We start from the raw sequence: 16,122 nt of genomic DNA on the forward strand, positions 1-16,122 counted from the left end.
CAGGAAGTACTATTGATGTATTGTCTTGGACTTATGTCATTGGCACTGTGTCTTGCCTTGGTTTGAGCTCTTGAGCTCATACATACGACTTTTGTGCCAGTGGGAGCATTCTTGAATGCTTATCAGACATTGAGCAGGCAGTGCCTTTATGTATTAAGCAATTACATGCTATTGAGCAGTTACAGACACTTGAGACTTTGGGATTTCTTACCATTTGGGATGATACATTATATGTCTTGGTTCACTGTATGCTTATGAGCTGAGTCTCAGATTTGGATCCGTATCTTTGTGAGCTAACACCTACTTGTGTCAAGTTTTGGTAGTGGTAGGAACACTTTGCCCCGTTGACTGGGGGTGTACCTACTCACTGGCAGATGTTTATATGACATGTTTGGGTGTTGGATTCATGCTTATTGACCGTCATATGCTTATGTTATGCCCACATGATGCCGGCTTTGGTCTTGGTAATATCTGATTGCCTTGGGATCCGATTTTGGCACTGTTAGCTCTCTTTTACTAAAATCTGTAATTTATTACAACAAGCATATATGTATGGACTGACATGGATTTTTCATGCTGAAACATTCTGAAATGATGTACTTTCACTAGTACTTGGTGGGGGCAGCATCTTTGGTTCCACTTTTCTTGCCATTTTTCCTCGATTTTGGTGATTTTTTGGTCATTTTCTACAGTAAATAGCAAGCAGTTTTGAACTGTCTACAGTCTTCCAGCCTGCATTATGGCGAGTTCGTCCATTGATCATGCTATTTTCAACATCACTAAGCTTGATGGTACGAATTACTATTATTGGAAGAGCCTGATTTGGCAGGTGTTGGTGCAGAAATCGCAGATCAAACCTTTGAGGTTGAGCGGGCATCTGCCTGCAACTATGCCAGATGAGGAATGACTTGAGCTTGATGAGTTATGCAAGTCCACTATTGTATTATCTCTCACAGAACAGGTTCATTACAATGTCTTTGAGGAAGAACAGAGTGCATGGAAGTTGTGGGATAAAATCAAGAATCTCTATGACAAGAAAAGTCCAGCGAGTCAGATGTATTGGCTAAAACAGCTTATGGATCTACACATGAAGGAGAATGTGACCATGTCTGCTCACTTGAGCCAGTTCCATGCTATACTCAAGAACTTGACTTCGCAGGATATCACTTTTGCAAAGGATGTCACTCCTCTTTTCTTGCTTGGTACTCTTAATGAGTCATGGAATGTATTCTGCATTGCATTATGTGCCTCTACTGCTACCTTGAAATTATCTGATGTTGAGAGTACTCTTCTGTAGGAAGAGGTTAATCGTAAGAATTTGGATGCCTCTCGTATGTCGCATGCTATGACAGTTAGAGGCAAGAATGATGGATATGGAAAGCATGGCAGTGGCAGTGGCCGTGGACGGGATTCTCAGAAATCTTGGTCCAAGCCTCGTGGGAAGTCACGTAGCAAATATCGTGGCAGGAATGCAGATGTTACTTGTCACTATTGTGGGAAAAAGGGCCATATTAGGCCACAATGCCATGAACTATGCAATGAAAGGTACAAAGATAAGGGGAAAGACAAAGTGCAGGATAAGTCTTCTGATCACAGCATAGTGCCTGCAAAGTCTAGTGTTAAAATTGAAGAGATCAATGTTATGCAGCCTGAGGATGTTGATGATGATGATTATATCCTTACAGCTTCTTCTAGTGCTTCGCAGATGACAGAGATACACTCTATGTATGCAAGTGTTGGCTCTTGGACTCAGGTGAGTCCTTTCATGTGACACCTTGTCGAGAGTGGTTTCATTCATATCGTACTGTTTCGGTTTCTGTGAGCTTGGGCGATGACAGCTCTCTTGATATTGTGGGCATTGGTGATGTTAGGCTGCAATTTCCTTCTGGCAGTAGTTTTGTTATGCAGGATGTATGTCATGTACCTGCTTTGACATGTAGTCTCTTGTCAGCTAGACAGCTTGATGACGCAGGTTATCATGTATCTTTGGGAGACTCTACATGGAAGATCACTCGTGGCAGACTTGTGATTGCGAGAGGTGCCAAGGCTACAGCCTCTATCCCTTGATTGTAACAACTTCTTCCCTTGATCATGTTTTGTCTGTGGGTTCTATTCCACATGTATCTCTTTGGCATGCCCGTTCGGGCCATATGTCTTTGAAGAAAATGAAGATGCTTTCTGGTTTGTAGTACTTACTGCCCCTTGATTATACATGTTTTGATTCATGTGAGCATTGTCTTTATGGCAGGCAGACTAGGTCTACACATAAAAAGTCTGGTAGGCCACGCATGAGTGAGCCCTTGGCAATGGTACATTCGGATGTCTCTGGGCCCATGCCTTGTCAGTCTATGGGTGGTGCAAAGTATTCTGTTACGTTCATAGATGATATTTCACGAAAATTTTGGGCTTATCCCATTAAGCTTAAATCTGATGTCTTGGTTGTATTTCAGAGATGGCTTGCATTGGTTGAGAACCAATCTGGGTATAGGCTAAAATGCCTAAGGACAGATAATGGGGATGAGTATGTCTCACGTGCTTTTGAGCAGTTATGTGATGAGAGGGGTATTAAGCGTCAGTTGACCGCCCCCTACACCCCCCCCAAGAATGGTTTGGCTGAGCGGACGAATAGAACCACCCAGGAGCGTGTACGTAGTATACTTAGCCACGCAGGCCTACCACAGAGCTTTTGGGCTGAGGCAATTAGTACAGCTGTGCATGTCATAAACATATCACCTTCTAGTGGTTTTGATTTCTAGGTTGCAGAGGAGGTATGGACTAGAAAACCTTCCTCTTATGCGCATCTCCGTGTCTTTGGATGTGAGGCATTTTGCCATGTGCCCAAGGACAAGAGAAGTGAGCTGGATCCAAAGAGTGTCAAATGCATTTTCCTTGGTTTTGGGGATGTAGGTGAGATGGGTTACCATCTCTGGGATCCGCAAGCTCGAAAAGTCATCCGCAGTCATGATGTAGTCTTCCATGAAGATAAGATGCATTGGCAGCTTGAGAGAGTTGTTGAGATCCACAGGGTCATATTTCAGGAGGAGCCGAGAGCTCCCGCACAGCTAGTTAGACAACCTACAACTGCAGTAGATGCTCATGGTCAGGGTATTGGACGGGCAGCTAGGCAGGCAGCAGAGCTTACCGTGAGACGGGTCTACTAGAGATAGACGTCCACCTAATAGATTTCAGCCCTTGATGCATTATGTCTTGGTTTACAGATATAGGAGAGCCTTTCACTTATGATGAGGCTATGCGCAGGGGTGACAGTCACTCCTGGGAGAGGGCTATGCAGTCTGAGATAGACTCCTTGCATAAGAATGATACTTGGGATTTGGTTTCCTTGCCTATGGCCAAGAAGGCTTTGCCATGCAAGTGGGTGTACAAGCTGAAAAGTACCCCTAGACACCCCAAGCCGGCATACAAGGCTAGATTGGTAGCAAAGGGTTTTAAGCAAAAGCATGGTGTGGACTTTGATTAGGTCTTTTCTCTTGTGGTTAAGATGACCACCCTACGCTTAGTCTTGGCTTTGGTTGCTCAGCTTGACTTGGATTTATACCAGATGGATGTCAAGACGGCTTTCTTACATGGGGACTTGTATGATGAGATTTATATGGAGCAGCCTAAGGGCTTTGCAGAACCTGGCAAGGAGCACCTAGTGTGCAAATTGAAGAAAAGTCTTTATGGCTTGAAACAAACACCTAGGGAGTGGTATCATAAGTTTGATGCCTTTATGCAGTCACAGGGCTACAGCAAGAGTGCTATGGATCCGTGTCTTTACACGAAGAAAGCCCGTGATGGTTCTTTATTGATTTTGTTCCTCTATGTGGATGATATGCTGATAGCAGGGAAAGCTCATGATGAACTAGATGCTCTTAAGGCTCAGCTCAAGAAGAGCTTTGAGATGAAAGATCTGGGACAAGCCACTCACATACTTGGTATGCGCATTAGACGCGACAGGCATCAAGGACTCCTCTACTTGTCACAGAGGGAGTACATTCATAAAGTCCTTGAGCGCTTCCGCATGCAAGATGTAAAGCCTATTGGCTGTCCATTGCCTTCTTATGTGAAGGTATCATAGGCTGATTGTCCGCAGATAGATGAGCAGAGAGCCGAGATGGCCAAGATTCCCTATGCATTAGTGGGCAGTCTTATGTATGCCATGATAGCCACTCGTCTAAATATTGCCTTTGCAGTTGGTGTTGTGGCACGCTATATAGCTACACCTGGCAAGAAGCATTAGGATGCCGTGAAGGGTATCATGAGGTACCTAAAGCGCACTGCAGATATGTGCATATGCTATGGCAGCCAGGATATAGGAGTCGTGGGGTACACTGACTCTGATTATGCAGGACATGCAGATAATAGGAAGTCCACTTCTAGCTATGTATTCACATATGCTGGAGGTGTTGTTTCTTGGATGTCCAGGGTGTAGAAATGCACGACCCTTTCTACTCTAGAGACCAAGTATGTTGTAGCCCACTGAGGCTTGCAAGGAGGCCATTTGGTTGGGTCATTTGGTTGCTGACCTTGGTATTGATGCTATCCCTACACTGCATTCAGATTCTATGAGTGTTATTCAGTTAGCCAAGAATCCGGTCTTCCATGAGAAGACGAAACACATTGAGATCAGGTATCACTTCATACGTGGGGTCATTGAGGACAAGTCTGTTGATCTTGTCAAGATCTCGACTGACCAGAATCCTGCAGATTTGCTCACGAAAAGCCTCTCTACAAAGCGTTGTTGGGGGTAAAGGCGCCTCCACCTAGCCGCCCGTGTATTACTACACTGACAGTCACCGCCACTGCACACTGCAGGTGGCGGGCGCATGTCTCACCGTCGCTTTATTCTTTATTCTTTTAGTGACAGTTTGAATAAAGGAAGGCTCGGTCACACATTGTGACTGTTGGAGTTCCCATTTCTTATCTCTCTCTTTCTTACTCTTGCTCTCCCGCCATAGCTCTCGAGTCCAAGCTTCGATTCTTCTCTCCCTTTCGAGACCTCTATGAGTCTCTACCATGGTCATTATTATCATTCTTACTATCATGCATGTCCCTAATAGTCAATGCATGAGAAGTACACGATGCATCTACATTCTTTTTGTTTATCTCCTTTGTGAGTAAAGCACCCTCAACATCTTGGAGTTTCAAGCCATCCTTAGGCATATTAGCAAACATGGCTATACAAAAAATGTCCCATGACTTGGGAAGTGTCATAAGAAATATTAAGGGAGGTAAAGTATCTTTGAAATAAATGCCTTGCTAAGTCAACAGGCTGAAAATCAAATGAAACGCATTCAAGTGAGTGGACATAAAAGTCCCATCCTTCATCTGAAGGTCTATTAGCTCTTTCAACCAATACATTTGTGATGCAAGACTTTGTTTGTCATAAAGATTGTATATCTTTTTCCATAATTGTGAGGCATTATCCTTAGGTGCAACAACATTGAAATAAATATGTTTATTCAATGATAGTATAAGAGTGGATTTACATAGCTCATCCAACTCAACAATAATCCCAATCCATGCCTTTGGATTTTACACTCTTGGTTTTCAATGGCTCAACCTACTTCTTTAGGACCAATACCTGCCATATCTGCATCTTCCAATAGGTGAAATTTATGGTGTCAAGATTTTCAATGGCTCAACCTACTTCTTTAGGACCAATGCTTGCCATATCTGCATCTTCCAATAGGTGAAATTTATGATGTCAAGCTTTTCAATATTGAAATAGCACTATCATTCAAAGAATCAACCATAATGACAATATACCAATGCAAGATCCAAGAGAATGGGCTACATGCTGAAAACTATAATTACAACACTATTGTAGTAAATGCACTAATATGACCAATATTATGTGAGCAAATAATCAAAAAATACAAAGCTCCCATTGCCATGTATATTCGAGTAATAATTAGGATGTATAAGAGCAACTACAAAGAATAGGCATACAACCAACACTGAAGTCTCTATCATAAACTCAAGGGAATTAGTAACCAATACATCACATAGGCATAGATATCGTGTATGTAGGAGATCTCAAGATCAAGTATAGAGATACATCAAATACACAACTGATTGAGCAGAAAGTAATGAAGCTCAATACATAATCAAGAAGTATGTATACATCATTACATCCTGGTGATAAAGACAAGTGTTGATATCCAAAGCATGTAAATCAAATTAACTTAGGAGTAGGTGTAATTGCATCCAAGAGTCCAAAAGAGCATGTACATAAGGGAAGAGTCCCACTGTCTCAGTAAACCAAGCTCAACTACATAGGAGATCCAAAGCTCTAGTGTAATGTATCCAAGTAAATGTAAATATCTCAAAGGCACATTCATTGAAGTGTGTCTGAAGTGTAAAAGAGCAATGTAAGGCTCAATATATCAAGTACATAACATTTGGGTACACATAGACATGAGTTGATACATTTGGACCATAAACAACCCAAATAAGTCTGCAAAATCGTAAAATACCAATCATTAAAGCAACAACCATAAAGAAAGAGAGACCAAAACCTACAAGAAAAGGTAGAGAAAGAGAGACAAAGTTTGATAACATCTATGTGTGTGCGTAAGTCCACTCTATCTCTATCCATCTCTCCTTACCTCTCTCTCTCTCTCTCTCTCTCTCTCTCTCTCTCTCTCTCTCTCTCTCTCTCTCTCTCTCTCTCTCTCTCTCTCTCTCTCTCTCTCTCTCTCCAAGAGATGCATCCATAGATATAGAGTTAGCAAAGAAGATACAAAGAGAGGATAGGGGTCATGCACAAAGCAATGTGTGTGTGTGTGTGTGTGTGTGTGTGTGTGTGTGTGTGTGTGTGTGTGTGTGTGTGTGTAGAGAGAGAGAGAGAGAGAGAGAGAGAGAGAGAGAGGGAGGATAAGGACGAAGGCATGGATGGAGGGAGATGTGGATAATATAACCACATAAAAAGAGAGGCCAAAACTTAAAGAGAGAGCTAGAGACAAAAAGAGAAACCAAAATCTAAAGAGATAGCTAGAGAAAGAAAGAAAGTTGTGTTAGATATGTCTCTATCTATCTATCTTTGCCTCTTATCTTTCTCTCTCCCTCTTTCTATGCATCTCTAAGTTTCACTCTATCTCTACATCTCTCTCCTCACCTCCATGTGTGTGTGTGTGTGTGTGACCCTTATTGAGATCTTTGCCTATGTGAATCTCTACAAACTCTGTGTGTGTGTGTGTGTGTGCGTGCACGCTCATGTGAACTTGTGTCCCTTGTCCCAATTTGTTTTATTGATATAGGGTCTCTCTCTCCCCCGTTAGGTTTGGAGAGGAGAAGATTTTGGGAGAGAGAGAGAGAGAGAGAGAGAGAGAGAGAGAGAGAGAGAGAGAGAGAGAGAGAGAGAGAGAGAGAGAGAGAGAGAGAGAGAGAGAGAGAGAGAGAGAGAGAGAGAGAGAGAGAGAGAGAGAGAGAGATGGGAGGATAAAGATGAGGGCAAAAAAATAAGGAGTTGGTGGTGGTGATGATTGTAGAAAAGGGCAAAATAGGTGGACAATGTAGAACAAAAACAGGGAACTACCAAAAAAAGCTCACTCCAAAGCTTGCTTGAAAATATCACTTCATACACATTCTCATTCTCTTGGAGAGAATTAGAGGATCTACGACCACTATCATCATTATTGAGCACATTTTTGTTTATGAGGACATTAGTGAGCCCATTAATCAAAGTTTTTTGGGGGGGCAATGCCATTTTCAAATGCACACCACCTAAGGATCTAGATGAGGCCTTTAGGAGACGAGTTCAATTTTCAGGGAGGAGGCCTAGAGGATGAGAGATGAATCAACACCCCTTGAAGAGGGAAAAAGGGAAACTAGAGGGAAAAAGGGGAACTAGAGCTTCACTTATGACACTTCAAGTAGAGAAAGAGAGGCATCCAAGATGCAAGTGGCTGGTTGAGAGACCCACATCACACACTTTTTCCCTTGAAGAGGGAAAAAGGGAAACTAGAGCTTCACTTATGACACTTTAAGCAGAGAAAGAGAGGCATCCAATATGCAAGTGGCTAGTTGAGAGACCCACATCACACACTTGGAGGCTTCAAGTCCTAACTTTGCAAGGACCAACCTTGTCCACATGGAGAAAAATACAATGGAGGTGTTGTACCATTGAATACATTGAGGCAACTTGCTTTGATCCCGACAACATCTAGATGAGATTTGTTTTTTAGCATGAGGCATGGAGGATGAGAGAGGAATCAAGACCTCTTAGAGAGAGAGAGAGAGAGAGAGAGAGAGAGAGAGAGAGAGAGAGAGAGAGAGAGAGAGAGAGAGAGAGAGAGAGAGAGAGAGAGAGAGAGAGAGAGAGAGAGAGAGGGAGGGAAACTAGAGCTTCACTTTGTGACACTTTAAAGAGAATGAGACACATCCAAGATGTAGGTGGTTGGTTGAGAGACCCCAACCAAACACTTAGGAGGCTTCAAGTCCTAACCTTGTAAGGTGCAACCTTGTCCACATGAATAAAAATACACTTGAGGTATTGTATCATCGAATACCTTGAGGCAAATTGCTTTGATCCCCACAACATCTAGATGCCTAGCACACCAAGAGCTAGGACTATAACCACCAGAGGAAACCTAGCCTTAATATAGGAACATATTAGCTTGATCTTGCTTGAAAATGATTCTTCGTTGGCAATCAAACACCTTTGAGTTATTGGAAGTGCATACATTTATGCATTCTAAGAAGGACTTTTGAGATATTGGAAGCACATTAAAGTACCATAAGAAGTTAGGCTAGCATCCAAGGAGGCCTCTAATACTACTCTACCTTAATAAGCATTGGTTGTTGTGACCCTTAGGCTAAGTCCATCTTTCTAAAGCACGTAGCCTTAAGTTATTGAGACTTGAATACCTTAAGTTATTGAGGCTAAGTCCATCTTTCTAAAGCACGCAACTTTAAGTTTTTGAGACTTGAATACCTTGAGCCTACATCTTCATTGCCACATCCTAGCCAACCACATGATTTGAAGGCCTAATATAGTATGCCACCTTATACATACTCCTTGAGGGCCCTAGTCCATCTAAGAGTGACTACACCTTGTACTTACCTTGAAAAGACTCCCATATTGTTGGTCCATATACCCTCCATGTCATATGGGAGGATAGCTTGAGGCTTGATCACATAGCCCTAGCTTATAAGCAACGCATTGTAGATAACCTAGAGAACCTTGCAACAAATAAATGGTAATGTTGTTTGAGCTTTGATAATAAGTCCTTGTATACTCTATGAATGATCAAAATTGATATATTTACCTAGAATACTTTGAAGCTACATCATTTAGCCTCCTAGCCAAAGTCCAAGATACACCACCTACATCTCAAGGACACTTTATTAAATAGGACAGAAGACTAGAACTAGAAAGCTAGCAAAGATCAACTCCATTAGAGGCTTCAGTGGAATACCTTGAAGCTACTTATTGGCGTACCTATGGACCAATTTGAGGTTTGCCAAAAGCCTTCGAAGGCTTTGTCTTGCTTGCAGAAGAGAGTAGAATTTACATACCCATTGTGTACTTCATAGTTGACACCTAAAAAATGGAAACACGGACACTTTGACCTTAGGCAAATCCCATCTAACACACAAAGAGCTTCATTTCCCAAGACTTACATCCACTTTAAGATCTTTCAACAACTTTAGAGGCCAAACAATGGGACTTACCAACCATTGCACCTCTCTTCTTGACTTAGCACCCTAATGGGAAGGTAAGAGTCCCATCTACTTGAGACAATACCCCCAAGGTATTGCTTCTCTCTTCTTAACTTAGCACCCTAATTGGAAGGTAAGAGCCCCATCTACTTGAGATATTACCCTTGAGGTATTGCTTCTTGAATATCTCAAGTCTACAATTTGGCATGCTCTTGCCCTTTGGCAAGGACAATCAATCTCTTGCACAAGCTCCAACCATCTAAAACCTTGCCTATAGTTAGTTTTCTCTTACCTCACTTGTGTGGCTAGAGAAACCTCTATCACTTGCAATGATATCCTCAAGTAATAATCATAGGATATACCTCAAGGAAGCTGTAGGAACTATCCTAATCCAAGTTGAGTCCATCTACTCACCCTAAAACATTGCCAATGCTTAACAGAAGTAGACTACACCTGCTAGAGCTTGCTAGGACACCTCTAAGATACTCTCAACCCTAATAGTTGGACTAGCCTTTCCTAGATAGTTACTTGGTGCATTGGAGTAATTCAAGCTAGTCATAGCTAGGAGAGCAAGACCACCTTTGAGCTCAAAAAGGATTTCTAATCTTGACAATAGTATCATTGAGTGCTTTAAAAATGACTATCCAAGTTGACCTCTAGTGGTGATCTAGTACTGGAAAAGGTTTGGTGTCCCAAGACCCAAATCAATCATATTAACTTTAAGAAGCTAGTACCAACTTGCAAGAGGCCTAAAGGAAGATCTAAAAATCAATTTGACCTTAAGGGAAGAGGTGGAAAGGCCTCCAAGCCATTTTTATCCAAGAGACACAAATTTGAATAGTGAAAGGTGTACTCCTATAGCTTAACTCTTTCTTGAAGACATAAATCTCAAAGGTCTCTTCATTAGGGGATTGCTTCATCTAAGAAATCCCCATTTTGATCCTCCTTGAGTACATTGAAAATGGAATCAATCGAGACACAAGATGGAGGGTGAATGCTTTAAGAAGCTTCCTCAAGACATCCAAGCCCAGATAAGGGTTCAAAAAGGAGTTTATGTTAGAGACTATGATCAAATGGACCTTCCAATAGTGATAAGCTAAGAAGAAGCTAGAAAAGAGATGAAGAGCATTAAGAAGATGATTATCCTAGCTAGAATCATTATAACCTCCACTGACTCCATATTAGACCTCTTACTTAAGAAGTTGTTAGACAACTCCATGGCAACACAAAGTAGCATATCCTTAGCAACCAATTTGCTTAAAGAGCCTAAGACGAGGTTTGGGTATGAAAGGAGAAGTCCAAGATTCTAATTATTGCCAAGCAGCTTGAAAAATATAGGCATGAGATGATCCTTATAGCATTATGGAATAATTTGAGAAAGGTTGTGGGCCTAACTACCTCAAGGCAAGTGAGAAGAAAGCACGAGCTTTTGGTTGTGCTCAAGACAACAATGTTAAACTTGATTCATGAGTTTAGATGTAGATGAGAAGAATGACTTGACCACATTGAAACACATGTTCGTTCAAAGACTCTTTGAAGTGTGCTATGTAGATAATCTTATAGTTAAGCGTTTGAACATTAGCCCAAAGGATAATGTAGCTAGTAGGGTCTATATGACCAGCATCCTTGGAACTCTGATAGAATCCCCATTATCGAAAGGCTATCTTAGAAGGTTGTAGCTACAAATTTCATGAGTGGCACCCATGATGATGAGTAAAAAGCCTTGGCAAGAAACTTAAGCTCATAGAAAAATGGCCTTAATAAAATATTTGAGAAAGCCATAAAATTGGATGTCATGCTAATATAGAGGAACAATGGAAAGACTTAGACCATAGAAATGATTACCCTTTTCATAAATAAAGGTAAAGAGAGGGAGACTAGTCTATCACAAGAAAATATGCAAGTGCATCCCTAACAAAAGCTCATGATTTTCAACACTATGAGAGAGAGAGAGAGAGAGAGAGAGAGAGAGAGAGAGAGAGAGAGAGTGTGTGTGTGTGTGTGTGTAGGCAGAAAAAAGGTTTAATGGTCTAATGCACTGAGGAAACTACACGTAGAGAAAGGAGAGAGGGAAATAGAATTGGCACACCTTGTAGTGAATTTTAGTTTATACTTTAGTATAAGTGCTCTACCTTGTGGAGAGGGTGTCATTGAGGGGGAACGGTTAACCGGGGGTGATCATCACCTGTGCATAACTCAACAGACCAGGGTTAAGTCTTAAACACGAGGGTGTGGTTTGCCTGTGGTTCTTTCTATGACGACCGATCCGGCTTAGGACATTGTGGCTTCTCAAGCTACACATTAGCTCTGCATTCATAATACTGATAAATAAACATACAGAGACGAAGAGAGAAACCATGCTCCCTTAGAGGACCATTCTGGAGCTAATTTGTGATGGACCATCAGTCGGACGCTCTTAATGAGCAGGATCCTACTTCAGGTAGATCAATTCAGCTACCGCCATTGCCGTTTTTTCTGGTTTTCTAGCCGTCTACATTCAAATGGCATCCATTCGGGCCTTTATATCTCAGGATGCTTGGAGACCTATCATCAAGACGTGATTAATTATGCTTAATATGAGAAAGTTATCCAGTCATAATTAACATCAAGATGTGTTAATTATGCTCAATTTTGCATAATGCCTTTGAGGTATGAGTACCTCTGCCATTGCCTTTGATGTCATGCATTTGAGCCTCTGTGTTGGCATTATTCCTTTCAGGTAAGGTTCCCTCTGTCTCTGTCTTTCATCTGTCAGGTTAGAACGAAAAGAATATGTCAGGTTAGAGGCAACGTTTGAGGTAAGGTTGCCTCTTTCTTTGTCTTCGATGTTACGCATTTGAGCCTCTGTCTTTGCCATCATTCCTTTGAGGTGAAGTTGCCTCTCTCTGCCTTTGATCTGTCGGCTGTTTAGAGCGACCGTGTCACTAATCAGATATAGTCCCAAAAGTTCTTGCCATACTGTTCTCCCTTCCTTGATGTCAAACCCATGTGGGATTACGCATCCAGATGAGTATGCCTTAGATATGGATGTTGTTACGAGTGATGTCAGTCCACCCCCACCATTGCATCTTCCTCCCGAAGACCCTCTGGTGCAAGAGAACAGCAGGCATAACCCTGAATCTAAGCCCCCCAAAAAGAGGGCTGAGACATGGGGTCAGGACGAGATAAGAGCGTTGATTGCCTTTCGGGGGGAGATTGATTGTTTGTTCAATACTTCCAAGTCAAATAAGCATCTTTGGGAACAAATATCTATGAAGATGAGCCACAGTGGCTATGGAAGGTCACCAACAATGTGCACGGACAAATGGAGGAACTTGCTTAAAGAGTACAAGAAAGTAAAGACTCATGATAGGCCTGGTTCAGTAAAATTGCCTTGCTACAAGGACCTAGAGGAGCTTCTCCAGCAAAGGCCCAAGGCTGTTGCTTTCAAAAGTGCAGAGTCATCTACTCATGATTCCCCTAAAGGTACATCACTTAAGCTGACTTGGGAATCGTGTAGTCAAGGGCCTAAATAAGGTATTAGGTCCATTTCATCTTTAACAAAAATCTTCTGCAGCAATCACAATGATGCCAGATATATCTAAAGCAACCATCACGTGGTTCTCTTATAAGTTAAGACTAGTCAATTTTCGCAGTGGTGCATGCTGGTAGTGAGTGCTGTTTAATAATCATTAGTAATTTTTTCTTCTACAAGGCTTTCTGAAGGTCAGTGGTTCATGCCAGTTGTAAAAGCTAGTTGTTGATGCTGATAGTAAATGCTTTGTACTGAAATCTTTCTAGTGCAGCAACTACAACGATGCAAGTTTTTATATCTGGAGGAGTATCCTTCATCATTGCAAAAAGTATTCTGAGTTTAATATCAATAGGAAGTCTAGCAATCCTTTTTCTTGTTTTTTCTTTTTTGAGTTGTGGCAGTTAGGCTGTTTAAAGCTGCATCTTTGCAAGGTTCAATCAGCGAATGGGAATCAGTAGCAAAAAAATTTCCAAGGTCTGTGTTTTCATAAATTATGCTTTAGGTTCTTTCAAGGCATAAAGGTCTTGATAGTTATTTGTGAATCTTTGTAAATGTTTTATGGAGATTTGAGATGAACTTTGATCTGGTGCACCCTTAGCATTTTACATTTGGCCTTACCATGGAATTGGATGGCTGGTGATTGATCTCTTGCACTCCCAGGCTTTGCAAGCATTTTGATTTCCATTCTTGAACATATGTCTACTGTTTTCTCATTGGTGTGTCTATTCTGCATCATTCTTTGCTCACTGCATCCTTAGAAAGCCGTTCTTTATTCGTATATGCTGCTGTTTAAGTGATAGGCACAATATTGCAGCAAGATGATAATCTGGTTACTTATGCACAAAAGGAGCTTACTTCAGCTGGATACAATTATCGTCAGCTTTACAATTGTGTACAAGTTCCAACTTGGTGAAGTCAGGATTGGACAATCTGTCTTCAATTCCCAATGGCCCTTGAGGAGACTTACCTCTGTGCACTTTGTGATGAGTCTGCCAAAGTAGATTGGTCCAACTCTCTTAATAATGATGGAGAAAGGTTGTATACTGGAAGTCATTCGTTCTGCATTGCTTCACTTTGACATGGTGTCAGAGCATTGAAAGACTGACCTAGACCCATCTGAAGAGGAGATTTCAGTGCGGCACAAGGTTGAGGAGCAGGACGAGCGAACAAGAGCCTTAGTTGGTTGTATTCTCACAGTCAAAGGGGGTCGCTCTTTGTGTTTTGTGCAGGCATTGCAGGTGAAGATGTCTTTTGAGGCCGAGATAGAGTTTCAAGCGATCATGGACCGGAAGGTGGCTGTCTTACCAACTCTTCCATTAGATCAAAAGCTCGATGGCAAGAATTACCGCATCTGGCGGGTCACGATGCTTGCCATTCTGGAGTCCTATGATTTGGTGGAGCTTTTTACGAAGGCTATTCATCATCCTTATTTATGAGACTAGTCCCGATTCTCCTTTAGTGATAAGGTGGAGTTGGCAAAGGCTCAAGCACATTGGGATAAACTCAATGCTCGCATTAGCTTGTTTTTATTTCTCTCATGTACTATAGTTGTTATCTCTCATATTGAGCATTTGATGGTGGCCCGGGAGATATGGCTAGAGCAGATGTACAATCAGATGACCGTCATAAAGTGAGTTTCTTTGGAAGTGTAGATGCGGACCATGAGTGTCACCAAGTCATTTTCTATATGGGAGCATATCAACAAGCTGAGGTAGCTTCAGATGTAGGTTCAAAACGCACGGAAGGTGATCACTTTTGAAGACATGGCGATAACTCTTCTTTCATAGTTGCTGCCCTATTTCAGTGGTTTTTATTCCGCCTTGATTGTTTTAGGGTGGTTTGAGACTCTTCAGCGGGAAGATTTGGTTCCTATGGTCTTGGACCAAGGGGAGCAATTGAAAGGGACCAATGCTTCTAAATTTGAGGCCTTGGTTGGTCAGTCCTCTTAGAAGAAGAGGAAGGACTAAAAGAAGAAGGAGGAGGACAAATCTAAGGAGGACAAAGAAAAGGAGTCTACTTGTCACATTTGTGGCAAAACAAGTTATTGGAAGAAGGATTGCCCCGACAAGGAAAAGAAGGAGAAGGAGAAGGAGAAATCTTCAAAGGATTCTGAAGCGATGGCTGCTCCCTCATCAGGTTCTTTTCTCAACTTGGAGGTGGTTGAGGATTCGACCTTGATGGCTTCTGATGTTGCATTGATGGCCCCATACACTTGGGAGTGGATTGTTAACAATGGTGCCTTTCGGCACATGACTCCTTCTTCAGCAGGTGTTACTTATTTACGGCCTTCGTATGGCTAGATTTTCATTGGTGACAATTTGTCTATTCCTATATAGGGACGGGGCAACATGCATCTTATTCCAGATGGACATGGTGGTGCCCATATATCCGAGGTACTTTATGTGCTGGCCTTGAGGTACTATCTACTTTCGATGCACTAGATTTATTTCCTTGGCCTTTTGGTTGAATTTGATGAGGATTCTTGATCGAGGATCGAGACAAGTTTCTTCTTCAGGTTATGAGGAGAATGGAGTCTACAAGTTGTGGTCTGTTTTTGCCTCGACTTCTCTTCTTACTACCTCACAAACATAGTCTGAGCTTTGCATGCTCGGTTTTGGCCACCTCAATTATGATTACCTTCGGAAGGCGTCCAAGGAACAACTTGTTTGAGGTTTGCCGGATATTGTGGTAAGCCAAGAGCCTTGTGTATCCTGCATCCTTGGAAAGTAGATCACTCTTTAGCACCCTTGGAGCTTGTTTCTACCGATCTTTGTGAACCAATGAGAATGGAGTTCCTTCAAGGGAGCTTGTATTTCATGCTAATTGTGGATGATTATAGCAGGAGAAGCTGTTGGATAGGGAATCAATGACGATCTGCCGATGCACACCTTTTTAAAATATCTAGTGATGAACGAGAATTGTTTAGAGCAGATGTAACTAGC

General features: G+C 41.9%; 1 protein-coding gene across 3 annotated transcripts in view; it reads left to right on the forward strand.

Annotated features, from left to right (window-relative positions):
- Window positions 1–11,809: 11,809 nt before the first annotated feature.
- The window catches only part of LOC148010955 (trihelix transcription factor GT-1-like), a 31,813-nt gene continuing 27,500 nt past the window's right edge, over window positions 11,810–16,122 (forward strand). For 2 of the 3 annotated variants that reach the window (XM_087671269.1, XM_087671270.1), the window contains exon 1: window positions 12,116–13,131. In XM_087671269.1, the coding sequence (XP_087527395.1) occupies window positions 12,642–13,131 (490 nt within the window). In that variant the 5' untranslated portion in view covers window positions 12,116–12,641. The other variant, XM_087671271.1, reaches the window with a different exon arrangement.

This window comes from Lygodium microphyllum, chromosome 29 (genome assembly GCF_053477565.2).
Source record: "Lygodium microphyllum isolate KBCC chromosome 29, Lygodium_microphyllum_v1.1.10, whole genome shotgun sequence".
NCBI classification, from domain to species: Eukaryota; Viridiplantae; Streptophyta; class Polypodiopsida; order Schizaeales; family Lygodiaceae; genus Lygodium; species Lygodium microphyllum.